Source organism: Crocuta crocuta, unplaced genomic scaffold (genome assembly GCF_008692635.1).
Source record: "Crocuta crocuta isolate KB4526 unplaced genomic scaffold, BGI_CrCroc_1.0 scaffold68, whole genome shotgun sequence".
Classification (NCBI taxonomy): domain Eukaryota; kingdom Metazoa; phylum Chordata; class Mammalia; order Carnivora; family Hyaenidae; genus Crocuta; species Crocuta crocuta.
This window is the reverse complement of record NW_027532426.1, coordinates 2245128-2270798: the sequence shown is the minus strand read 5'-3', so window position 1 is coordinate 2270798 and position 25671 is coordinate 2245128. Positions and strand designations below refer to the sequence as shown.

Here is a 25671-nt window from a genome sequence, read left to right as displayed (position 1 = left end):
GTGAGTTCAAGCCCCACATTGGGCTCTGCGCAGGGCATGAAGCCTACTTAGAAAAAAAAGGGGAAAAAAAAAAGAAAAATTGAACCCAGACCAAACGACTGAAAGGTAAAGTGGCAGGTTATCACTTTCCTTATTTATACACTATACTTGGCAGCCTTTTGGCATCAATTTACCTTGTGATAGAAAAAACCCTCCAGATCTTTTCCATCTTTCCGTTCCTTTTCTCCTTTCCTTTCCTTTCCTTTCCTTTCCTTTCCTTTCCTTTCCCTTCCTTCACTTATGAAAGCATACATCCTCCATTTTGAACTCCAGAAGCTGGGTTTTGCAGCTGGATTTACAGCGTGTCACATTTGACCACTTGTTAAGATCTTTTTGGATCCTGAATCTATCTACAAAGGCATTCAGAATGAAGGTTTCACATTGTCTATAAATTTGGTAAACATCAGGATCTTTAACCATGTAACTTGTAAAAATATTACATGGGATAGCATCCTGTACTATGGGATAGTGACTTTTCTGTTTGATCTGTATTATTAATGTGCACTCCTGTAGGTACACTAATACCTTACACATCTTGCATGTATTTACTATGGTTCAAAGAAAATACACTGATTTTTTTCAGTGCTGGCAAATGCCTGGCCAAAATCAAAGCATTCCCCTCCGCTACCTGTCTGGTAACCCTTGAGAAGGAAATCATGTCAGGGTATTGAACCAATGGCGGTTACTATGATCATCTCTTTGAAAGTCGGTTCTAAATCTTGGTTAGTCTAGGGGCGCCTGGTGGCTCATTCGGTTGAGTGTCCCACTTTGGCTCAGGTCATGATCTCGGGGTCCATGAGTTCGAGCCCCCGCATCAGGCTCTGTGCTGACAGCTCAGAGCCTGGAGCCTGCTTCAGATTCTGTGTCTCCCTCTCTCTCTGCCCCTCCCCCGCTCATGCTCCATCTCTCTGTCTCTCAAAAATAAATAAACGTTAAAAAAAAACCCCAAAAAACTAAATCTTGGTTAGTCTAGCATCATACCAGCCTGCACTTTGGGAGAGGTGATAGCTGGGGTGGGGGGATACAAGAAGGAAGAGGAAATGAGAAAACACGGTGTGCTGCAACACCACGTCCTCGAGCTTCCCTGCAGACAGCTGGTTTCTCCTTCACTTTTTAGCTTTAAATGGGCTGCTGTGGCAAATCTGATGCAACACAACGACTTCAGAGGTTTACCTTCACTTGTGATTTTATTAAGCAAACGAATGCAGTAAAAAGATCTGCTTCAAACGTAGGTAGAAACGAGAAACGGGAATAGAAATCTATGAAACCGCTCCAAAGCCGCAGTGAAGCTGTGACAGGTGAGCGTCTTGACTCGTAAGGCCTAAGATGGCTGGGCTGGGAAAGCAGCTCCCCTCGCCGGGGGCCTACCCTAGGCGAGATAGGGGTCGCGGCACGCCCCCCGTACGTCACCGATTACGTAATCCCGCTCGCCCGCAAACGTGCCGCAGGGCGCCCGCCCCTAACCCCTCCTCCCGAAAAGCGCGGCGGCCAGTGTCGCACTTGAAGCGTGCTGGGACTCGCTCTCAAGCCTCCCGGCAGCCCCTGCGACGGGCGCGGTACGTAAGGAGCTGGCCGGCGGCGGCCGTTCTCCGTAAAATGGCGGATCGTCGGCGGCAGCGCGCTTCGCAGGACACGGAGGACGAGGAGTCTGGTGCTTCGGGCTCAGACAGCCCCGGCTCCCCGGCGCGTGGCGGTGGGAGCTGCAGCGGTAGCGCTGGAGGCGGTGGCAGCGGCTCTCTGCCTTCCCAGCGCGGAGGCCGAGCTGGGGCCCTTCATCTGCGGCGGGTGGAGAGCGGGGGGGCCAAGAGCGCCGAGGAGTCGGAATGTGTGAGTGTGCGCGGGCGGAGCTGGCCGGGGGGCGGGGTGTAGGTGGTGATGCGGGGCTGGGAGTTGATGGTAGATGCTAGGGCGTATCATGTTAGAGAAGAGAGCTATCCCCTTGCGGTGTGCATCCCGAGCCCCAAGAGAGGAGGAGGTGTCGGGGTGTCATGGGAAAGGGCAGAGCCGTTGTAGATGAAACGCGGATGTTTATTCAGAAATTGGGGCTGGAAGTGAAGAGACTGGACCTCCCTCGGTTGCTATTTGTTAAAGATGTACCTTTCCTCACCTCCCTGTTCAACCATTTTGTGTTGAATCTTTAGCTCCCCACCCGCTGGAAATCACGAAACTAACCCATGTCATCTCCTTTCTTTCAGGAGAGTGAAGATGGCATGGAGGGCGATGGTGAGTAGCATTGTGACAAGTTTTTTGCCCATAAACTCAGATCACCTATTTTCAGCAATTGACATTCTCTCAAACTGTTAAGGATTTTCGGGAAGAGTGCCACAGCCTGGCTCTTTGTAGCACAGTGCTTATGAGCATACGTTTTAGCAGTATGATCTTGGGCAAATCATTCTTTGAGCCTGTTTCCCATTTGTCAATAGGGACTATTATTTTATCTCCCTGATAGGTTGATGTCAGAATTGATTAAGAGCCTTAGCTTGACCCAAAAAGCAATCAGGAAATATATTTATAATCATTTCTGTTGCTTTTTTCTTTACATATTTTTGTTTTGTTTCAGCTGTTCTTTCGGATTATGAAAGTGCAGAAGACTCTGAAGTGAGTGTTAACAAGTTCTCTTTTCTATGTTGTCTAGGTTGGAAAGTGGTTTGTTTGTTTTTAATGTATTTTAAAAACCTGTACACACCTGTGGTTCAAAAGTACTATGACCCACTTGTTACTCTTCTTGTGCATTCTTCATTTATGCTCTTCAGAAACTTACAAAAGGTCTTGTTTAGAATGAGGGACATTTGGTGCATGCCTCTTTAGGTTAGGTTTCATGTGTTACACTGTTAGTGTCAGTTTTTCACCCTGTCTGTTGAAGACAAGGTTCTAAATAAGAAAATGAGAACATCTTGAAGTCCTTCACAGGATGTTTGACAGTTCCTTTTATGCTACCTAGGGAATGAAACCAGCCTGTTGGATATTTTTTTTTCAAGTGTATCTGAAGATCTTAAAAGGTCAGGATTCTGAGTGTTTGTATCAGAAACATCCCTCTGTTTACAGAGGGCTTTCTCCCTTTTAAATTCAGAAGAAAATTTCCATAAGCCAAGCTATTGTGATCTTTCTTGTTTTGGTTGGAGGAGCTACCAGAAATGCCATGGGAATGGCTGTTTGTTTCCTGGGGTTGTTGAATAAAATCCTGAGTTCTGGATTTTGGTTGTGGGGTTATGAACAGGAGGAATTGGATTGTGGATCAAAGGTTGTTTCTGTAAATTTTACAGGACTGTTACTGCATATTAGATTTCCATTAAGCACTGGAGATGCAACAGTGAACACGATACCAAAATTTCTGTCTTTAGGAATTACTTAGTGAGGAAGTCAGATAAACATACAGGCATCCCTAGGGCTTGGTGACAACTGCTGGGGACAGGGTTAAGTAGGGTATTAACGGCTGAGTACTGAATCCATTTTAGGCAGTCAGGAAAGAGTAAGTTGGAGTTAGACAAACCATGTTCTAGGCAGAGGGAACAACAGCTGTGAAAGTCCAGACACAGGAGAAACGACTGAATTATGTGGAAACTGATAGTTTTGTGTGGCTGGAACATAGTTGGTATGGGACGGATACCAGAAGTAAAGGCAAATTAGTGAACAGGGGAAGATCATCAAAGGGTTTACTTGTTCCTTTTCTTCATCATGTACCTGCTGTGTGCCAGGAGTTGTACTGGGCACAGGAATAAAAGACAGACATGATTCTGCCCTTGTGGAGTTTATATTCTGGGGGAAAATAGACAGTTAAGCAAGTAATTACAGTGATGTTTGGTGAATGTCACAATATCGGAAGTATAGGGTGCTTTGGGAACCCATGGTGAGGGCAGCTAACTGGGTTTAGAGCATTTGGAACCACTTAGAAGATGGGATGTTAAAATAGAGACTTGAAAGGTGAGTGGGAGTAAGCCAGGCGGAATATCCTAAGCATAGGGAACACTGGGAAGGAGGTCTAGAAGGAATGGACTGCATGACCATTTGGAGGATATGAAAAGTTTAGTATGACTGGTTCCAAGTGATGAGTCTGAGTCCGAATCTTATCCTTTATAAGCCAGATTAAAATGTATTTGGATTATAGTGTAAGAAAGTGAGAAAGCATAATAGGGTTTTCATCAAGTGTGTGGTATGGATTAGACTTAAATTTTATTTTATTATTATTGTTATTTTAATGTTTATTTTTGAGAGGGAGAGACAGCATGAGTGGAGGGAGGGCGGGCAGAGAGAGAGGGAGACACAGAATCCGAAGCGGTCTCCAGGCTCCGAGCTGTCAGCCCAGAGCCCAGCGTGGGGCTTGGACCCACAAACTGTGAGATCATGACCTGAGCTGAAGCTGGACGCTTAACCAACTGAGCTACCTAGGTGCCCTTGTTTTATTATTTTTTAAGATTTTAAGTAACCTCTACACCTAACATGAGGCTCAAACCCACAACCCCAAAATCAAGAGTTGCATGCTTCACTGACCAAGCTAGCCAGGCGACCCTGAGTTAGACTTAAATTTTATAGAAGTGTTTGTCAGATCCCAGTAACCCCTGCCTCAGAAAATCCAGTTGGCCAATTCTGAAACAAAATCTTGCAGAGGGAGGGAGGACTCAGACATTTATATGTTAACAAGATTCCAGGTTGATATTTATGCACAGTAAAATAGGAGATCATTTTTTTTTTTAGGTAGGCTCCATACCCAACATAGGGCTTGAACTATGACCCTGAGGTTAAGAGTTGGATGCTTTACTGTCTGAACCAGCCAAGCATCCCAAGAATTATTATTTTATAATATTTTGTCTGCAATGATAGCTGATCTGGGGGGGAGCAAAATTGGAAGCAGAAAAGCTAGTTAAAGCCATGTGGAAGTCAAGGCAAGCAGTGTGTGTGGCCTGGTGTGGAGTGATAACAGTAGCAATAGAAGTGGACGGAATCGAGGGGCGCCTGGGTGGCTCAATCAGTTAAGCGTCTGACTCTTGCTTTTGGCTCAGGTCATGATCTTGTGGGTTTGTGGGTTCAAGCCCCACATCAGGCTCTGTGCTTACAGTGCAAGGCCTGCTTGGGATGTGTTCTCTCTCTCTTTCTCTCTCTGCCCCTCCTGAGCTCGCTCTCTCTCTTAAAATAAATTTGGGGGAAAAAAGTGGACAGAATTAAAAGTTACTTAGGTAATGGGATTCACAGAATGTGGTGATTATTGAGATGACTTATTTTTTCTAAAGTCAGTGATGAAGTTAATCTGCAGAGTAGAAGGGAGATGAGAGGTTTTGGGGTGAAGAATGTTTGCAGCAGTCACTAGAGAATGGAAAGCCTGGAAAAGTTGTCAGGCAGTATGCAGTGTTCAGTGAGGTTTGGTGATTATGAATTTATAGCATCTCATCATTCTGTATGTAAATGACTTTGGGTGTTATCCTAATAGCAAGGAAAGAAGACTACTGAAGGCTTAAGTATAGAAGATGAATTTTGGGTAAGGCAAGACTTGGGACAGGGAGAGCCAGTTAAGAGGTTGTTAGGACAAGCCAGGGAACATGATGGTACCCTAAAGAAGACCTGTGGCAGTGGGACTCACAAAATTGAGACATGTTTGGGTGGTACTAACAGAACTTCTTGATTGACTAAATGTGGAGCTTGAATTAAGGAGTTAAAGGGATGCCCAAGTTGATGAATAATGTTACGCACTAACAGTGGAACACAGCAGGGGCACCTGGGTGGCTCAGTTGGTTAAGCGGCTGACTTTGGCTCAGGTCATGATCTTGCAGTTCATGGGTTCAAGCCCCACCTTGGGCTCTATGCTGACAGTTGAGAGCCTGGAGCTTGCTTTGGATTCTGTGTGTCTTTCTCTGCCCCTCCCCCACTCATATTTCTCTCTCTCTCCCTCCCTCTCTCTCTCTCTTTCTCTCTTTCTCAAAAATAAATGAACGTTTTTTAAAAAGGGTGCCTGGGTGGCTCAGTTAGTTGAGCATATGACATCAGTTCAGGTCATGATCTTGCGGTTCATGAGTTCAAGCCCCGTGTCAGGCTCTGTGCTGACAGCTCAGAGCCTGGAGCCTGCTTTGGATTCTGTCTCCCTCTCTCTCTGCCCCTGCTCCACTCGCACTCTGTCTCTGTNAAAAAAAAAAAAAGAAAGGGACACAGGAGATTTAGGAGGACAATGGTGGGTTAAAATTTGTATGTCTTGAAATTGAGCGATTTGTGGGACTTTGAAATGGCAATATATAGTATATATATATCATCTGAAAGTTAAGGAAATCTAGTTCTGTTCTGTCCAATACAGTAGTCACTAGCCAAATGTGGCTATTTAAATTTAAATTGGTTGAACTTAAACTTCAGTTATTCAGTTGCAACGGCAGCATTTAAGTAGTCAGTAGCCAGGTGTAGCTACTGGCTCCTCTATTGGACTGCAGAGGTAAAGAAAATTTCCATCATCCATTGGACAGCAGTGGTCTAGATTACAGAAAACCTGGTATCCTGACTTTCACAGTTGCTTGCATTTCTTCTTGATTATTCACTATATACCTAGACATTACAGTTCAGTCTTGCCTATTAAAGTGTCATCTCTCACGGGGCATCTGGGTGGATTAGTCTGTTAAGCATCTGACGTCGGCTCAGGATATGATCTCGAGGTCCATAAACTCAAGCCCCACAATAGGCTTGCTGCTGTCGGTGCAGAGCCTGCTTTGGATCCTCTGTCCCAGTCTCTGCCCCTCCCCAACTTGCGCTCTCAAAAAAAAAAATCAATTTTGATATTTTAAGTTTATCTTTGGGGGGTGGGGGCGTGTGTGAGAGCGGGGGAGGGGCAGAGAGAATGGGAGAGAGAGAATCCCAAGCCAGCTCCACTGCTGCACTGTCAGCACAGAGCCTGTTGTGGGCCTCAAACTTATGAACCATGAGATCATATAACCTGAGCTGAAATCAAGAGTTGGATGCTTAACCGACTGAGCCACCCAGGTGACCCAAATTTGATCTGTCTCTTAGTCTACAGGGTTAGTTTTTCATCCCTGTCTTTTCCTTACAGTTTATCTGTTGAAAAGATATTGATGATTGTTCACTCATGGTACAACCCAACATGCTTCCTCTATCCTTTTCATTTCCTGCAAATGATTTCCGGATCCATGGAAAGACAACATAAACCAAAGATTTTATCTTGAACAAAACTAATGATTACTCATTTTCTTTTCCTTATAGGTCACTTGCTGTTTTTGTCTAGGTATTCCCAGTATGTTTTTTTTTTTAAGGTCCAGTATTTATATTAGAATTTGTCTGGTGGTGGTTGGTCTGGGTCAGTGTTCACAGGTATGAGATGTAGTATGTCTACAGTATGTCACGGAACTCTTATCCAAGTATTATGTTTTATTTATTTTTAATGTGTATTTATTTTTGAGAGAGAAAAAGCGGATGTGCATGAGTGGGGGAGGGATAGAGAGAGTGGGGGACAGAGGATCCCAAGTGGGCAGAGAGCCCTGTGCGGGACTCCAGCTCAAGAACCATGAGATCATGACCTTGGACACTTAACCAATAGAGCCATCCAAGTGCCCCCTAAGTATTTTATGCATGTCTTCAGTATTTGACCCCTTCTTTCTAATCCTTTTTTTCCTCTTCTTGATTTTTTAAAATATTTTTTTCCTTTTCACTTTTTATTTTCACTTAAGGTGTTATTACTGTTTATTCACTCTTGTGTTCTGTCTAGTTTTAGGCTTTGTATTTGAAATGCTTTTTCTTTAATTTCTAGTACCTTCCTGAGTTCTATCATTGCGTTTTTGAGTTTTTCTAACTCTGATGGATGTTCTTTAATACGTTACATAACTTTCATAACTTTCTTAATGTATTCTTAGCTCGTTTTGAAATAAAGTTACAATTTTGATATGATATGAGCCTGTCTTCTCTCATGCTTTCTTTGTAGGAATGCTCTTTTACTTATTTTTTTTCTCAAAGTAAGTTTTTATGGGATTTGACCTCTATATTTTTGTTATTGATTTTTATGTGAAATTAAGTTTTCCTGATCTGTTAAAAGGATGTATAGCTCAAAGTAGCTTTTTCTGACTTCCTGAAGTTCCTTCTGTTGTTTTCGTGTAGCGTTAAGAAAAATGGCAGATTCCTTTCTGAGATCTCTTGCTTTTATTCCCTTTCCTAACTTGTTTTGTAGCTTCTCTTCATTCCTTTTGCTTCTCTCCTGCTCAATTGGATTGCCCTCTCAAGTTTCTCTTAGGTATGGGACCCTATCCTAGAAAGGAGCCCTGGCAGCTGGGTCAGTTGCAAGATTTTAGAGGGGTTAGACAGCTCTAGCCATTTGAGAGCTTCTTACTGCAGGACCTTCACATTCAAACACTGTTGGAAACACTAAAATCCCTCTTGGTTGCAACTGTTGTTTTCAGTTTGGCTTTCTGTTAAATACACACCTGTTGATGAGGTCAGGGTTCTCCTGTTCTCCGTTCCATTTTACTACTCTGTTTTCTCCAGTACAGACACCAGTGTGGTGCAGGTCTTAATGGCTGTTGGTGCTTTATTTCTGTGTGCTTATATTTTGAGGTCTGGGTAATACCTTGTAACCTAGTTTTGTTGTAAATGTTGCCCATAGCCTTTAAAGGGCTTTGATTTTGCTGTCTAGAAGCCCTCATTTCATGTGGAGATTCGAAGAGATCAAAAACCGCGGCTGTCATTTTCCCAGAATCTTCTAAGACAATTTTTAAAGTTTTTTTTTTTTTAATGTTTATTTATTTTTGAGAGAGCGCGAGTCGGGGAGGGGCAGAGAGAGAAGGAGACACAGAATCTGAAGCAGGCTCCAGGCTCTGAGCTGTCAGCACAGAGCCTGATGTGGAGCTTGAACTCATAAACCGCAAGATCATGACCTGAGCCGAAGTCAGACGCTCAACCAACTGAGTCTCTCAGGTGACCCTGCATGTGGCTGTTTTGATCAAAGGAGTATTTAAGAGTTTTTAAAGAGGAGCAGGTTTACTTTTTAAAAAATGTGTGGCATAAAAATAAAATGTATAGAGGAGGTGTTTGGCTGGCTCAGTCAGCAGAGCATGCAACTCTTGATCTCAGGGTCATGGGTCGGGAGTTCAAGCCCCACGTTGGGTGTGGAGCCTGCTTAAAAAAGAAATGGATAGCAGTTCCAGATAAGACTTGCCTGGAGTGCGGCCATGAACACAGATGCTTATAGCAGAGGTGAAGACTGAGCATCTTGCCAGTCTTCCAAGTCTGGCATGGTGGGCTGAAGCAAGGCATAGAGGTATATAGTTAGGTAATTGAAGCCTCGGAGAAGTGGGAATTTAAAATGATGCTGGAGAACTTAGATCTCAAAGAGACATTGAGAACCAGGAAGACACTAACTCTAGCTCATGCTCTGAAATAAATAGGGAGTGCAAGAATGAGCTAAAACTTTAATTTGGAGTCTCCTCAGCACCACTGTTTGTATCTTTCTGTCCTGCCTTGGAAACAAAGTCAGTTTCTCATTTGGAATAAAAGAATCACTTCGTTTGACATTCCACCATGGACTAGAGGGGACTGAGCATAAAACAAAGTTCTCTCATAATCATGTTGATAGTATTTTAAGATGTTTGAAATCTGTGTGTGTGTGTGTTTGGTGGGGACTAATGAGTTAAGGTCACATACACATACTGAACAAGATTCTTGCAATTTCTGCTTTAGAACCTACAGGGAACATAAAATTAGGGAAAGAACTGAATGATTATCAGCTACCCATCCCCATCCCAAGAGGAGGGGAACCTTTTTGTGAATAAGGGGAAATGGGAAGAATCAAGGGTACTTGGTTATTAAAAAACTATGGGTAGGGGCATTTGGGCGGCTAGTCAGTTAAGCTTCTGACTTTTGGTTTTGGCTTAGATCATGATCCCACGGTTTGCGATTTCAAGCCCCGCATTGGGCTCTGCACGGACAGTGCAGCTGTCTGCACTGACAGGCCTACTTGGGATTCTCTCTTTCTGCCCCTACCCCACTCACTTGCTCTCATAATAAATAAATTTTTAAAAATTAAAAAAAAAAAGCTGTGGTTGTGGTCTCCCTCAAATTGTGGGTTTCATAACAGTATCACATTTTGGGAATCTGACCCAAAACACTTAGAAGCTGAAGTACCCAGATGCTTAATAGGGGAGAGAAGTTAATTGGCTCATTGGGACCAGTTGGGCAGACTCCACTGTATTTGAAGAAAGGATAGAAACTTAGAGCTTCTTTGCTTCATCAGGAATCTCACCGTGGGATTCTATGATCACATTCCTGATGTTAGCCTGAGTTTGGAGTTATGAGTGAGTCTGGTACAGGTCAAGTGTCAGACCCAGTAGGAGAATAAGACTAGCGTGCACATATCTACCAGGTGGCAGCAGGGTGTTGGCACTGACCTGTTAACCCAGCAATGGGGACTAGCCTGCCTTCCTTTTAACCCATTTTTTGTATGTTTTCAGGTCTCTAAACCTACCCTCCAGCCTATAGGTCTGCCTCCGGAGGAGGTCCATATTGTGAGAGGAATTTGAGATGAGCGTATTCTAAAACCACTTTCCTCAGCATAAGCTTTAATTGGTCCTTTTTGCTCCCTAGAACTAGCCATACCTCTATTACCTAACCATTTCTGGTGGCCCCTGTTTAGAAGATGGCCTAAGGACCCTCTTCTGTGTGAACTGACTCATCAGTTTCTGTGTCACAAGCAGGATTATCCAATCTTGATATGGCAGGAGAGGAAAGGAGATATGGAGAGGCAAGAATGCACTTGAGCTTTGTTTTCATTTCTAAAATGCAGTGCTCTTACCAGTTCTCTAAAGGTTCCTAAGTCAGGGGCACCTGGCTGGCTCATTTGGTTAGAGCATGCCATTCTTGATCTCGGGTTGTTAGTTCAAGCCCCATGTTGGGTGTAAAAATTACTTAAAAATAAAATGTTTAAAAGAACGAGTCTTTTAGAATTCCATAATTCTGGACTGAGTTGTTGGCTAAGGTGATCTCATGCTGCAGGAAATTGAGTATTAATATCACAGACATAAAAAATGTAAGCCATTATTTCCCAATTTGAGGGTAAATAGTGCCTTGAAAAATCATAGGGTTATTGTAGAGTTTGCAAATTCATCAGCTCAGTTCATATTATTTGTAGACTGAATATATATCTCCCACCTTTATTACTGTTTTTGAATATACAGGTTAATACAATGTAAGTTTTCTTGAAGTATTATTGAATGTTGTTTGTTATATGTTTTTTTCAGTCAGTGGGTGTTATATGAGCTGTTGTCTAATGGAGATCTATGAAAATTTTTGAGCTTAACAAAAGGTTCGGATAATCTAAAAGGTTGGGAATCTCTGCTCTAAGCTCTTCTGAGATGCGAGAATTCACAACTTGAGTTAGAGGGTAGTTTTTAGGCACTGCATGTCTAAGAAACAATCCATGAGGAGGGAGAGAAATGATCAACAAAGATTAAGCTCCTTCTGTATGCTAGGCAGTTTTTATTTTTTTAAATGTTTATTTTTGAGAGAGAAACCATGAGCAGGGAAGGGGGGGAGGGGACAGAGGATCTGAAGTGGACTCTACACTAAAAGCAGCCAGCCTGATGCAGGGGGCTTGAACTTATGAATGGTAATAAAATCATGACCTGAGCTGAAGTCATCCGCTCGTTTAACCAGCTGAGCCACTCAGGGGCCCCTGTATGCTAGGCAGTTTAAAGCCTCCCTTTCCTATCTCCTGGGTTCCTTCCCCAGGGGCTACCATGGTTAACACTTCCTTGCATATCTTCCTGGAAAACTTACATGAATCTAAATAAGTATATGTACGTATATTTTTTTTATTGTGCCTTTTTTTTTTTTTTTTGGTGCCCCATCCTCGAAATTTTAGTAAAGAGTTTTGATATGTTTGCTTTTAATTCTTACATGGTAGTAAAAGTTCGTAAGAAAATGTTTCCATCTAAAGAATGGAAAATAAGGGGCACCTGGGTGGCTCAGTCCGTTAAGGGTCCAACTCTTAGTTTTGACTTAGGTCATGATCTCATGGTTTGTGGGTTGAAGCCCTGTGTCAAGCTCTGTGCTGAAGCACGAACCTGCTTGGGATTCTCTCTCTCCCTCTCTTCTGCCCCTCCCCCGCTTACGCACTTGCTCACTCGCTCTCTTTTTCTCAAAATAAATAAACTTAAAAAAAAAAGAATGAAAAATAAAAATGCACCATTTCCAACTGATGGCAACTTTTTCAGGGTGAAGAAGGGGAATACAGTGAAGAGGAAAACTCCAAAGTGGAGCTGAAATCAGAAGCCAATGATGCTGCTAATTCTTCAGCAAAAGAGGAGAAGGGAGAAGAAAAGCCTGACACCAAAGGCACTGTGACTGGAGAGAGGCAGAGTGGGGATGGACAGGTCAGTGTCCACCACGGGCCTCCATTGTGGGGGCCAGAATAAGGGCTCTTAACCTCGGAGAGAATAAGGAGCCCTTTGTCTGTCCTCTAGGAGAGCACAGAGCCTGTGGAGAACAAAGTGGGTAAAAAGGGCCCTAAGCATTTGGATGATGATGAAGATCGGAAGAACCCAGCATACATACCCCGGAAAGGGCTCTTCTTTGAGCATGATCTTCGAGGGCAAACTCAGGAGGAGGAAGTCAGGTACAGCCTCTTGTTGCTGCTATTTAGTATATATTTAGTGCTTACTATATGCCAGGCACTTTGCTAATTTATTGCTCACAGTATTTTATGTATTATGATTGTCCTTTTTGAGGAAAGTGAGGGTTAGGGTATTTGGTAACTCTTGGTGGAGGAGCTGGGATCCAGACCCACACTTCCACTGCCTTGTTTAATTTGAGGCTCAACACTCTGGGATAAGAAATACTTGCATAGGCTGCACCTATAAAGGTGAGAGATATTTCCAAGGTGCTGAGTAGTTTGAAGTGAAGTCTTTCCTCAGTTTTTTGTCCCTTACTGCATTGGAGTCCAGCAGGCTCTTTCCTTATTTTTGTCCCTTGTTACATTTGAGCCCAGTAGGCTCTGTGATTCACTCTTGGTTTTGTATAATCCGTCTTGGAAGATGGAAAGACCGTTGAAGTTCCTGCTGTTCTCTGCCCCAACCTATTTTTTTGTGAACATCTGTACTTAGTAGAATCTACCAACCTAAGACACTTTTCCCTGGTTTTATCCAGACCCAAGGGGCGACAGCGAAAGCTGTGGAAGGATGAGGGTCGCTGGGAGCATGACAAGTTCCGGGAAGATGAACAAGCTCCAAAGTCCCGACAGGAGCTCATTGCTCTTTATGGCTATGACATCCGTTCAGCTCACAATCCTGATGACATCAAACCCCGAAGAATCCGGAAACCCAGGTGAGAAAATTTTGGAGTTTATACCATTTATATTTTAGAGAGACCTCTACTTTTTTAAATGCCATTCCAGCCTGTCATTCAGTGGGTGAGGAATGGGTGAAGTCTCCCTGACCTTCAGTTTATATCTCTAGTGGTCTCATCTATTTTGTTATTTCTTTTCTTAAGACTTTTGCCATTCCATTTATTCAGGTTTGGGAGTCCTCCACAAAGAGATCCAAACTGGATTGTTGAGCGGCCAAACAAGTCCCATCGCCACCAGGGTCCTGGGGGCACCCTACCACCAAGGACATTTATCAACAGAAATGCTGCTGGTACTGGCCGGATGTCTGCTCCCAGGAATTACTCTAGATCTGGGGGCTTCAAGGAAGGTCGTGCTGGTTTTAGGCCTGTGGATGCTGGTGGGCAGCATGGTGGCCGGTCTGGTGAAACTGTTAAGCATGAAGCCAGTTACCGGTCACGGCGCCTAGAGCAGGCTCCTGTGAGGGATCCATCTCCAGAAGCTGATGCTCAGGTGCTTGGCAGTCCTGAGAAGGAAGAGGCAGCCTCAGAGGTTCCGGCTGCTGCTCCTGACACTGCACCACCAGCCCCTGACAGGCCTATTGAGAAGAAATCCTATTCCCGAGCAAGAAGAACGAGAGTCAAAGCTGGAGATGCCGTAAAGGTTGCCGAGGAGGTGCCCCCTCCACCTGAAGGACTGAACCCAGCACCTCCAGTCCCAGAAACTACCCCTCCTCCACCTGCTAAGACCGGAACCTGGGAGGCTCCAGTAGATTCTACTACAAGTGGACTTGAGCAAGACGTGGCACAACTAAACATAACAGAACAGAATTGGAGTCCAGGGCAGCCTTCGTTTCTACAGCCACGTGAGCTTCGGGGTAGGTATCTTAGGGTTAGTGACTAGCTTTTTTCCCTGAGTATCATTGAGTTTGGGGACAGGAGATTTAGGTCTCTCAGGGATATGGTGTCTGATAAATATCTGTGTGTGTGTGTGTGTGTGCGCGCGCGCGTTTAATGTTTATTTTTGAGAGGGACACCTGGGTGGCTCAGTCGTTTAAGCGTCCAACTTCGGCTTAGGTCATGATCTCATGGTTCGTGGGTTCAAGCCCCACATCAGGCTCTGTGCTGACAGCTCAGAGCCTGGAGCCTGTTTCAGATTCTGTGTCTCCCTCTGTCTCTGACCCTCCCTTGCTCATGCTGTGTGTGTCTCTCTCTCTCTCTTTCAGAAATAAATAAAACATTAAAAAAATTATCGAGAGAGTACATGCATGTGCAAATGGGGGAGGGGCTGAGATGGGGAAAGAGAGAATACCAAGCAGTCTCTGAGAGCAGGCTCCCTGCTCTCAGCGCAGAGCCCACCACAGGGTTTGAACTCACAAACTGAGATCATGACCTAAGCTGAAATCAAGAGTTGGATGCGCAACCAACTCCACCTGGCGCACCTATCTTTGTTTCGTTAACTAAAAGAAACAGAATCATAGGTATATTCATCCAAAGACCTGAGAGAAATTTTATCTGTTACTCAAGACGACCCACCACTTTGCCTACCTGACCAGTCATCAGTATTGGCCTCCTGAATCCAGAATCTTTAACCCATTCTGTGTCGGAAAAGTTGGAAGAAGGTGGCAGTGTTCTTTTTATAGGAGTTAATTGTTAAATGTTTGATACTTACTCATTTGAATTTGGATGAAAATTTTCTTTTATATTTATTTATGTATTTTTTAATGTTATTTTTGGAGGGTTTTTGTTGTTTTTTTTTTTTTTGGAGAGACATAGAGCACAAATGGGGGAGGAGCAGAGAGAGACACACAGAATCTGAAGCAGGCTCTGGGCTCAGAGCTGTCAGCCTGACATGGGGCTCAAACCCACGGACCATGAGATCATGATCTGAGCTGAAGTCAGATGCTTAACCAACTGAGCCCCCCAGGCGCCCCATCTTTTTTTTTTTTTTTTTTTAATGTTTATTTTCAAGAGAGCACATAAGTGAGGGAGGGGCAGAGAGAGAGAGAAAGGGGGAGACACAGAATCAGAGAGAGAGACACACAGAATCTGAAGCAGGCTCCAGGCTCTGAGCTGTCAGTATAGAGCCTGATGTGGAGGTCAAACCCACAAATTGTGAGATCATGATCTGAGCCGAAGTCGGACTCTCAAACAACTGAGCCACCCAGGCACCCCAGGATGAGAATTTTCTAAACTTTTTTTTTTTTTTTAATGTTTGTTTATTTTTGAGAACCAGAGAGAGACAGAGCACAAGCCAGGGAGGGCAGAGAGAGAGGGAGACACAGAATCAGAAGCAGGCTCCAGGCTCTGAGCTGTCAGCATAGAGCCTGACGTGGGGCTCGAACCGTGAGATCATGACCTGAGCCGAAGTTGGACGCTTAACCGACTGAGCCACCCAGGTGCCCCGAGAATTTTCTAAACTCTTTGAAAGGAAATCCTAAATTCCTTAATCTAGGGCCAGGCTACCCAATAGAGCTTTCTCTAGTGTAAGAACTTTTTGAACACTTGTACCCCGAGTGACTGAGGAAATGAACTTATGATTTCAATTAATTGAAATTTAAATAACCACATGTGGCTTTTGTGTATCACGTTGGATAGCAGAGTTCTAGAAACTAGGACCTATGTATCATGGCCTGGCCCATCCATCTTTGTCTCCCTCCAGTCAGGTAGATCAAAGGATCTTTTCCTTAGTTTCTGAAATCTGATTTGAACTTAAAAATTGGAAATCCTCATTTAGACTGGGAGTTTCAGCATCTTTTCCTGGTGTGCATGATTTTTTTTAAGTTTCTTTTGAGAAAGAAAGTGAGAGGGAGCAGAGGAGGGGCAGAGAGAGGAAGAGAGAATCCCAAGCAGGCTCCATGCTGACAGTGGAGGCATGAATCATGAGATCATTACCCGAGCCAAAATCAAGAGTCAGACGCTTAACCTACTGAGTCACCTAGGCACCCCTGTGCCTTTTTGAACACCAAAAACCAATCCAGTATAAACTGGACCTGGAGTTGATATTTGAATGGAGGAGTATGCCCTTCTACTGATACCTCATTACTATTGGAAGATGTCTTTTTTTTGTTCTGAGTCATTTTTAGCCAGAGGGGAGTATCTTCCCAAACTTCCAGCCTAGATCTCTATGATCTGGAATAATTAGATTCACAGAATATCCATTTATGCTCAGAAACTTTAGGGCTGAGATTTTTCAATATGTTTGATAATGTACTGTGCTAATTATAACCTCCCAGGGATTCTGTACAGGGAAGTATTTGGTGGGAGAAATTTGAACTTGCACTTTCTCATTGAAGTCTGTGTGTGTGCACACGCACATGTGCTTTCAAAGGCTTTATTGCTGTATTAAGGTTGCAGGCAGTGAGGGCAAATTTCCAAATGCTGGTATTGACAGGAAGCGAGATAGTTTAAAAGGAATTTTGTGGGGCGCCTGGGTGGCTTAGTCGGCAAGCCTCTGACTCTTGATTTCAGCTCAGGTCATGATCTTACAATCTCATGGTTAGTGAGACCCAGCCCAGCATCAGGCTCTGTGCTGACAGTGTGAAACCGGCACGGGATTCTCTCATTCCCTCTTCCTCTGCTCCTCCCCCGACTCACATGCTTTCCCTCTCTCCTCCTCTCTCTCTCAAAATAAATAAAACATTAAAATAGAATTCTGTTAGTTTAAAGAAAACAATTCCACATGTTAGATTTTTCAACCTGTGATGTCCTCTTCAGTCCCACTCAACATCCATCCGCTCTGCAGCCATGACTTTTTTTTTTTTTTGGTATATTTCAGGTATGCCGAACCACATGCACATGGGAGCAGGACCTCCACCACAATTTAACCGGATGGAAGAAATGGTACAGAAAGGAAAAGGGAGTAGTTGGGGGTCCGGGCTACATGCAATAGCTATTCACTGTTTAAACTAGGATAAGGCCTTGGAGTCCGTTTTCCCATTGATTTACCCATATTTCTTTTAATGTGGCTCTCCAGAAAGGGTAAAAGGTCTAGGTTCAGATCTTGATGTTTCTAATTGGTTTTTCTTTCTTTTCTTTTTTTTTTTTTGCAAATTTTTTTAAGCTTTTTTTTTTTTAATTTATTTGAGTAATCTCTACATACCATGTGGGGCTCAAACTCATAACCCTGAGGTCAAGAGTTGCATGCTCTTCCAACTGAGCCAGCCAGGGTCCCCTCATTTTGCCAGTACTGTTTAAACACTTGCCATGTACCAAAGGTGTGTTTTGTAGCACCTAAAGGAGGGTGGGACTTGATATGAAAGTCAGCCCTCTGGGAGTCTTTTTGCTCAGACCTCTTTATTTCAGGGTGTCCAGGGTGGACGAGCCAAACGTTATTCATCTCAGCGACAGAGACCTGTGCCAGAGCCCCCTGCTCCTCCTGTGCACATCAGTATCATGGAAGGACATTACTATGATCCATGTGAGTTGTTTTTTGTTTGTTTATTTTATTGTTGGGGCACCTTTCTCGGCAGGATGAAGTGAATTAAGAGACCAGCCTCTTGACGCCTGAACTTCCCTTCTGACTTATCACAGTGTTTATCAAACATTGTCAGGCTGCTGTTTTCTTCACATGGAAAATTGAGAACATCTTTTAAAGGGTTTGGGGGACAAGGAGACTTATCCATGTGATATGAAGAGTAAGGGTTTATGAGAGTCCCAATGTGATATTTTACAGTGCAGTTCCAGGGACCAATCTATACCCATGGTGACAGCCCTGCCCCACTGCCTCCTCAGGGCATGATTGTGCAGCCAGAAATGCACCTTCCCCACCCAGGTAAGCTTTGCACCTCTGCTTGTATGCTTCCAGTGCCTGAGGATATGTGTTGGGGGCTTCACCAGCTCCATCCTCATGAGCTCTGTGCTGCTTGCTCACATGGCCACTCTGGCTGCTTGGGCAATAAACTCCTCTTGGGTCCATCCTGAGGACTTCCAGCCTGAGTCTTTTCTGTGCTGAGCAGGGCAGCCAAGCCATCCCATGGAAATGGTGTTATCTTCTATTTAGTTTTTGTATTCCTCTTCTTGTCCAGGTTTACATCCCCACCAGACACCGGCACCTCTCCCCAATCCGGGCCTCTATCCCCCACCAGTGTCCATGTCTCCAGGACAGCCACCACCTCAGCAGTTGCTTGCTCCTACTTACTTCTCTGCTCCAGGTGTCATGAACTTTGGTAATCCTAGCTACCCTTATGCTCCAGGGGCACTGCCTCCCCCACCGCCTCCTCATCTATATCCTAATACGCAGGTGAGATGGCGAATGAGCAGATTTTTCTAGGTACACATCCTTTAATTCAGACAAGGCAGTGGTACAGGGAGAATGCTTAAGGAATTGGAGAGAACATCTCAATGCCACTGATTTGCATGTGGCACCAGTACGCCTCTTTGTGGTCAGGAGCTGGAAATGCAGCTGGTATAATGCCCATCATCTATTTATTGCCTTCTGTTTCTTGAATGGTATTTCATTCAAGTATTTTGGTATGTCTTAGGTGGCTGTGTCTGCTATTCAATTGAGTAAAGAAATTATATTATCCTTACCAGCCCTACCTCTTCCTGTGCTGCTTAACTCCCAGCAGGTTGACACCATCTGGTATGTGAGGTGTCACTACTGAGTTTAGCCTCTTCCATTTATCAGTTGATTGTAAGAGGCAATACTTTGAAGAATTAAGAACCAGAACATAATTAAGAGATAGTAAGGTAGAAGTTAACAACGTTTATTTTAAAGGGGGGTGCTTAGAGATTTAAAAACTTACAAATTCCAGTTCTTTTGTTTTTGTGCCCGATTAATGTTTCCTGTTTCCTATAGTTTTGGTGAGTTTGCCTAACTTTTTCTTCTGACTCATTGGGGTCCCAAGGCCCCATCACAGGTATATGGAGGAGTGACCTACTATAACCCTGCCCAGCAGCAGGTGCAGCCAAAGCCCTCCCCACCCCGGAGGACTCCCCAGCCAGTGACCATCAAGCCCCCGCCACCTGAGGTATGTGAGCTGCTTCCTATATCAGTGGGCTTTCCTTTCCCCTAGAAAGTGTCTCTCCTTTTCTGGGTGTGTCTGTATGGTCTTTTTTTTTTTTTTTTTTCTTTTAATGACTGGTAACAAATTCTAACTTTATTATTTCAGGTTGTAAGCAGGGGTTCCAGTTAATATGAGTTCCTAAATATTTTAAATCGAACATCATATAAAAGTAAGTGTATGATATACTATGACTCTTAAAACGTTCTAAATCTTTTTTTTTTTAATTTTTTAAAAAATGTTCTATTTATTTCTGAGAGAGAGACCACGTGAACAGGGGAGGGTCAGAGAGGGAGATACAGAATCCGAAACAGGCTCCAGGCTCTGAGCTAGCTGTCAGCACAGAGCCCAATGTGGGGCTTGAACCCATGAACCATGAGATCATGACCCAAGCCGAAGTCAGACACTTAACCAACTGAGCCACCCAGGCGCCCCTGTTTTTAAAAATTTTTTTTAAGTTTATTTATTTTAGAGACAGAGCATGAGTGGGGGAGGGACAGAGAGGGAGACACAGAATCTGAAGCAGGCTCCAGGCTCTGAACTGTCAGCACAGAGCCCGACATGGGGCACGAACCCACGAATCATGAGATAATGACCTCAGCCAAAGTCAGATGCTCAACCGACTGAGCCACCTAGGCGCCCCAGCCCTTAGCACATTCTTAAAACTAATGCTCATGCTTACTTAACAATCACCTAATTAATGCTTTAAGTTATAATGATGAGATATCTTGTCAGGAGACTTAAAGGAGTCTCAAAATTTGCCAGCTGCTTTGTTTTGTGAATGTATTGAGCAGAGTTGAAGCAGAAACCATTGTTAACTTGGTAGAATTTCATTTGGGAGCCTGCAAGGGAAGAATGCATTCTTTTTTAACTAACGGGGAAATCTAAATTTGAGGTGTTTGCAGCAGAGCCAGTTCTAAAAGTCATGGAGAAAGATCATGAAGGGTTTATTGTTGTTTTGTTAGTGACTTTATTTTTTTTATTTTATATTTATTATTTTTTTAATGTTTATCTGTTTTGAGAAAGAGGTGGAGAGTCTCTGCGTTGTAACCACAGAGCCTGCTTAGAATTCTGTCTCCCTCTCTCACTCGTGTGCGCTCTCTCAAAAATAAACATTTAAAAAGATAATAAAACATATGATTTAGAAATGTGGCTTTTTGAAAACAGCTTACAAATGCCCAGAAGGTCCATTAACGATGGTTCTTCCCATTTCCCCACCCCTGTCAGAACAGCAGAGGTGAGAACCCAGGAGAGAAGAGAAATACAACTGGCTGTTTACTACCAGGAGGGCTTCAAAGATGTAGGGTGGCTCCTACCAGCAAGCAGCTGAATGAGGAGGACCCCTGCCTTCCTCTGAGGACAGGCTCTGTTGGAGAAGGGGCTAAACAAGCGGACTTCCTCCTATCTCCACTCTTTACTTGAGTTGGCTGTGCTCAGAGGAGCAGAGATCCAGCCAGCGCAGGCTTCTGGGTCTGCATCTAAAAACCCACGTCTTTTACTCTTCTTCACTTTTTCCTGGGAAATTCAAGTGTCTTCTCCCAGGGAAGCTCTTTCCTGTATGTTTTGTTTCCTAAGATGTTCGTTTTTAAAGCCTGGCTTACTATTCTTAAATTAATATTCTTTTAGTTTCTTTTTCTCTCTGCCTTTAACTGAGACGAGTTCATTCTTCTGATTTGCTAGCTCCTCTGGGTTCCCTTTTGCTCTTTCCCTGCATCCCAGATAATTAAAGTTTTACCAGCAAGTTTTCCCCCACCAAGTCTGTAAAGAGGTGGCCTTTCATTTTCGGCTGGCCCTTGTTATTGTATACTTGGATTCTCTCAATTCCTATAACCCTCGAAGCAGAGCCGTCCACAGAGTGTCTCATTGTGGAGAAAAGTTCAAAGTGTATAGTAGGAGCCCTTCTTCTTGACTTTGGTTTTCAGGAGCCTGAGCCTCCATCAGTCCCCGTACTGTATAGGTGTCAGTCCTCTACTTGAGGGCAAAGTCTCTACAGTGGGGAGAGATGGCAATCCAGATGCCCTTGTGAGAAAGGGAAAGTGGAGTAAGCCTTTGCACCTTAGGGGTCTGTATTCACACAGTCCTCAGGGCTCAGTCTTTGAGGTAAGTGGAATTAGAGGGCCCTGCTTCTCTTTCCATCCTTCCTCCCACGCCCCCTTTCCAGTTGCTGTGGACCAATGCATCTCTCTAGAGGCAGATACTGTCCAGCAAGCGGTCTAACCCTATACTTTGCAGTTGCTCTTCTCCATGTCTTTCCTACTACAAGTGTTTTAGGTGTTACTACCTGATTTTCCCCGAGTTCTGCTCCTGTCCTTGCAAACAGAAGATACCACATCTGGGCTTCAGGCCTAAGGAAGCCAGTCACTTTTGGGGCAAGGGCTCCTCCCTCTTTTCCTCCCTGTCCATAGAGCTGAACCACTCCCCTGCTGCCTCTGCGGAAGAGATCCCTAGTACTGCAGTGCTTGTGTCTGCCAGGGGTAACTTGGCCACTGTCCCTGTCCTACAGAAGCTAAGGGACATGGTGGTAGCTGTGTCTCCCCAAGTAATGTCGCTGTTTCTATTCTCTCCAGGAGCTGACCTGACAACTCTTGAGTCACAGGTGGGGGGTGGGGAGAGGCACTCAAGCTGTAACCCCCAAGGAGGAAATAACTGAGAGATTCTTCTAGGGGTAGCTGGTGGTTGTGCCTTTGTAGGCTGTTCCCTTTGCCTTAAACCTGAAGATGTCTCCTCAAGCCTGTGGGCAGCATGCCCAGATTCCCAGACCTTAAGACACTGTGACAGTTGTCTCTGTTGGTCCACTGTGTTTCGTTGCAAGAATTTCTCCATGTGTGTTGTTGTTGTTGTTGTTGTTTGTTACTATTTTAAAGGGTGCACATTTGTGATCAGCATTGTGACTTGGAGATAATAAAATTTAGACTGTAAACTTGGCTCCTTTGCCAGTGTTTTGCATGAGTCTTGATTTGGGAGGGACAGTAGAGGATTTACTGACTCCCCCAGACTCAGTCACAACTCAAGGCAACTTAAGAAGCTCTGAGAGGTGAGGAACCCACAGTTGTGTCTATCCTCCCCAATGGCTGTCTTAGCCTAACTACATTGCCACATGGACCCAGGATCTCATTCAGTCCCTTTGATTGGAAACATCAGGAACAGAAAAACTAGTGAGGGGCACCTCACCCGCATGAACATATAGGTACCCTTCCACCTTTGTTAGTGTTTGGCAAGTGAGTTTCCTACGGTAATGTGCCCAAAGCCAATACAGCTGTACTGGGGGAGGCAAAGGCAGCTAAGCTTTCTTCTTGAAAAGTAAAGACACTCTGGCACTGAAGTACCAAGAACCACAGCCTAAGAGGGAGGCTTCTGTCAACCTTAGTAAAGAGGAATGACTGAGACCACCAGCTATGGCTTATGCTGCCAGTTATCCAGTTCACTGAGCCCCAGATGTACACAGGCCAGTCGCTAGCTTTGAAGTGACTGTTTTCTTCCAGATCCTGGGTGGGCTGAAGTTTATTACAGAGGTGGTTCCCAGTGTGGGGGAACAATTGTATTTAATGTGGAGCTAGTGGCATCTATTCTTGGGGACCACAAATCATTGTACACTGGGGGCATGGGCATCAAGGTACACCTTAAAACAGTTGGGTCTCTCCTTATATCCCTTGGTGCTATTGCTTGAGCCAGAAGACCATGATTCTTTTACCCTCTACCCCTAATTCCTCTTAATCATGTCCATTTGCTTTCTTCCTCCCCCACAAGGTGATGGGTAACTATGGGCCTGATCTCCTGGGGTCATGCAAAGAATGCCAGGCACCCTTGGGGGTAGGATACTAGCAGGAGGGATGACTGTGTTAAGATGCTTCCCCCTCACCCCTGCCTCTTGCTTCCCCAGTCCTGCAGTTAGATCCCATTGCTCTCCGTTGCCCTGGTAACAAGCTCAGCAAGGAGAAACTCCAGCTCAACAAAGCCCCCAGGTTCTCTGCCCTACCAGCCTGCCTCTCAGTGGGCAGGAAAGGAGTATAAGGGGGCACACAGATCAGCCTTTATGTAGCCTTGTCCTATTCCCTTCTAGAAGTCCATGGGCTGGGCTCTCAAAGTTTTTGCCTCCATCTTCTCACAGTTGTTAATCATACCACTCTCTTCCCCTCTATTTCTTCCATGCCAGCCCCCCTCCCCTGTGGGGTCAACACACAGGCTTGCTACCTTGTGGGCCAGGTCTTAGAATCCTGAAGTTGTCTCCTAGCACCTACAGCTCACTTGGCTTGTCCCTCTAGGGCAGTGATTCTCAACTCTGGCTGTTTGAATCACATGGGGATCTTTGACGTGTCATCCTTATGCAGGGACCATGCTAATTTCTGTATCATTCCACTTTTACTATATGTGCTGCCAAAGGAGCAGTGCTTCGGGATCTTTTAAAAAATACCATAAACCTTGGCCTCACCTCAAAGATGTAATTGATTCCGACTGTGGCCTGGGCGTCTGTATTTTTTAGTTCCCCTGGATTCCAGTGTGCAGTTGGGGTGAGAGCCACTGTTCTAGGCATGACTCCATGCTGGCTTTCCTTCCTCATTCAAGTCTTTGAACTTAGTCTCTGCCTGATATCCTTGTGTGGTTGCAGGGGTGCTGGGGTCCTGCTTCCCAAGCTATCAGTTTCCAGAAGTGTCTCTGCCTCCTTTATTTCCAGCCCCCACACCCTCCACACTCCCCAAATCTTTCCCCTTCCTAACTGACAATCCCAAATCCTGCCCAGAGAGGAGGTTACCAAGGCAACCAGCTTAATCTGGTAACTGTGGCATGTGCTGGGAGTGGAGCCCTCTCCTCTTCTTATTTGGTTCACAAAATGCCTGGGGAGCTCTTAGCCACTCCAGCCAGTTTCTCCTCTTAACCCCAGGGGTAGTGGGGTATCCAGTAAAGGGAGCCCAGCAAGCTGATACTCAGATCTCTATTGCAGCTTTTTAGCCAAAACTGTTCTCTCCCTTTTACAGTTCCCTTTTGAAATCCACAAACAGATGGGTGTGCAAAGCTTTAATTCTGTAAACACATGCTCTAGCACACATAGGACCAGATATGCACACACAGTGACACGTGTGGAGTACACACCCTGTTCAATTCAACCACTCCCAGCCTTTAGCATTCCTGTCCCTGCCTGGTCCCTGCACGGTAAACAGGGGTGGGGCATTGTCCTAGGAGCTTCAGTCTCTCTGAAACCTGGTGCCACTCCCCCCCACCTTGTTACTTTAACCTTGATGTGTTTACACTGAGTGTCTCTCTAGACCCACTACCTCTTTCTGGGGCAGTGTACCCTTAGGGACAAGGCTCCTGGCACAGGCATCAGGAGTAAAGATCACTTATTAGAGTGCAAATTGGCATCACTTGCCCTACTCCATGGCCGTGTCCACTCTGGAGGGGCTCTGTGCTAAGTGATGTTGTTTGGCAGTTTTGGAGCTTGTCACTCGTCTCCACGGTCCTGCTTTCTCCTGCTGCCAGCTGGGCTCAGATGCCCCTGTCCTCCTCATCTCCTCCCCCCTGCCTCCGTCTCTTCTCCTCACCCCAACTAGGCCTGCCACAACCTGCTGGTCCTCGCCTGGCTCCTGCCTGCCTGCCAGCACCTGCCTCTCACAAGCCAGGCCCTCACCACCTATTGTGCCCTACCGGAAAGGGCAGATGGGCACCGCCCCCAGTGCCAATGCCAATCCACTTGAGGCCCTCCCAGCCCTTCTTATAGAAGGAAGATAAAGATCACAAATATAGCAACAGAACATAGTGTCGGGGTTGAGAGTGATGGACACCCAATCAGCAATCTTTGTAGGTCTCACCTGAGTACAGGTCATTCCCAAGTCTGCAGGTCACAGGCCTGCCCTACTTCTTTGAAAGGAAACTAAGAGCCCCTGTAAGCCCTCAAGCCAGACTCTCTCCATTGCTAAATCACTCTATCACCTTTGCCCTTAATTTCTGCAGCAGCGCTGAAGCCAATCCCATTCAGCCCTTCACTATTTCCCTCGCGGCCAGCCCCAGCGCCCAAGTTCAAGCCTCGCGCGGGCCAGGGGGCGGGCCCAGGAAGGGCAGGGGCGGGGACTGGGCGGAGACTGGAGGAGGGGGCGCGGTCTCAGTTCTGCCACCTTCCCCCCTGGCCAGGAGCGCAGCCGCCCGCGCCGCCGCCGCCGCGTCCTCTCTCAGCCTTGCGCTCCGCCCGCTGTCTCTGCCGCCGCAGCCTGGCCCAGGAGCGCAGAGCACCGGGCACTGGCCCCGCAGCCTATCCACCCTCCGGGCCGCGTGCCAGCTGCAACCGGCATGGGGGGCCACTAGTAGCGGGCACTCCTTCCCTCTGGCACCTCCCCAGGCCACTGGCCAC

At 45.3% G+C, this 25671-nt stretch overlaps 2 protein-coding genes and 1 pseudogene across 3 annotated transcripts in view; 2 read left to right on the top strand and 1 right to left on the bottom strand.

The window, feature by feature from the left end:
• The first annotated feature begins 1573 nt into the window (after window positions 1-1573).
• Window positions 1574-22255, top strand: CASC3 (CASC3 exon junction complex subunit). Of its 2 annotated transcripts, none has more exons than XM_077779219.1 (14): window positions 1574-1866; window positions 2235-2262; window positions 2600-2637; window positions 12222-12380; window positions 12471-12622; window positions 13153-13329; window positions 13519-14204; window positions 17105-17169; window positions 17632-17746; window positions 18002-18100; window positions 18354-18568; window positions 19176-19298; window positions 19440-19503; window positions 20564-22255. In XM_077779219.1, exons 1-13 carry the CDS (start codon window positions 1636-1638, stop codon window positions 19461-19463), a joined length of 2112 nt encoding a protein of 703 aa, XP_077635345.1. In that variant the 5' UTR covers window positions 1574-1635; the 3' UTR covers window positions 19464-19503; window positions 20564-22255. The 2 variants fall into 2 exon arrangements, with proteins under 2 accessions (XP_077635345.1, XP_077635344.1); XM_077779218.1 differs by having other exon boundaries at window positions 20559-22255.
• The window catches only part of RAPGEFL1 (Rap guanine nucleotide exchange factor like 1), an 18219-nt gene continuing 13075 nt past the window's right edge, over window positions 20528-25671 (top strand). Inside the window, 3 exon segments of the mRNA XM_077779142.1 lie at window positions 20528-20568; window positions 24878-24999; window positions 25455-25624. Of these exon segments, the coding sequence (XP_077635268.1) occupies window positions 20528-20568; window positions 24878-24999; window positions 25455-25624 (333 nt within the window).
• LOC144244137 (U6 spliceosomal RNA) lies at window positions 23622-23717 on the bottom strand (annotated as a pseudogene).

What these genes read in the sequence shown, in the direction of transcription:
- CASC3 (XM_077779219.1), top strand. Translation starts at nt 1,636, where the DNA reads ATGGCGGATCGTCGGCGGCAGCGCGCTTCGCAGGACACGGAGGACGAG. An exon ending in AGATGGCATGGAGGGCGATG is followed by an intron (nt 2,263 to 2,599) that starts GTGAGTAGCATT and finishes GTTTTGTTTCAG; the next exon opens with CTGTTCTTTCGGATTATGAA. An exon ending in ATCTATATCCTAATACGCAG is followed by an intron (nt 18,569 to 19,175) that starts GTGAGATGGCGA and finishes TGGGGTCCCAAG; the next exon opens with GCCCCATCACAGGTATATGG.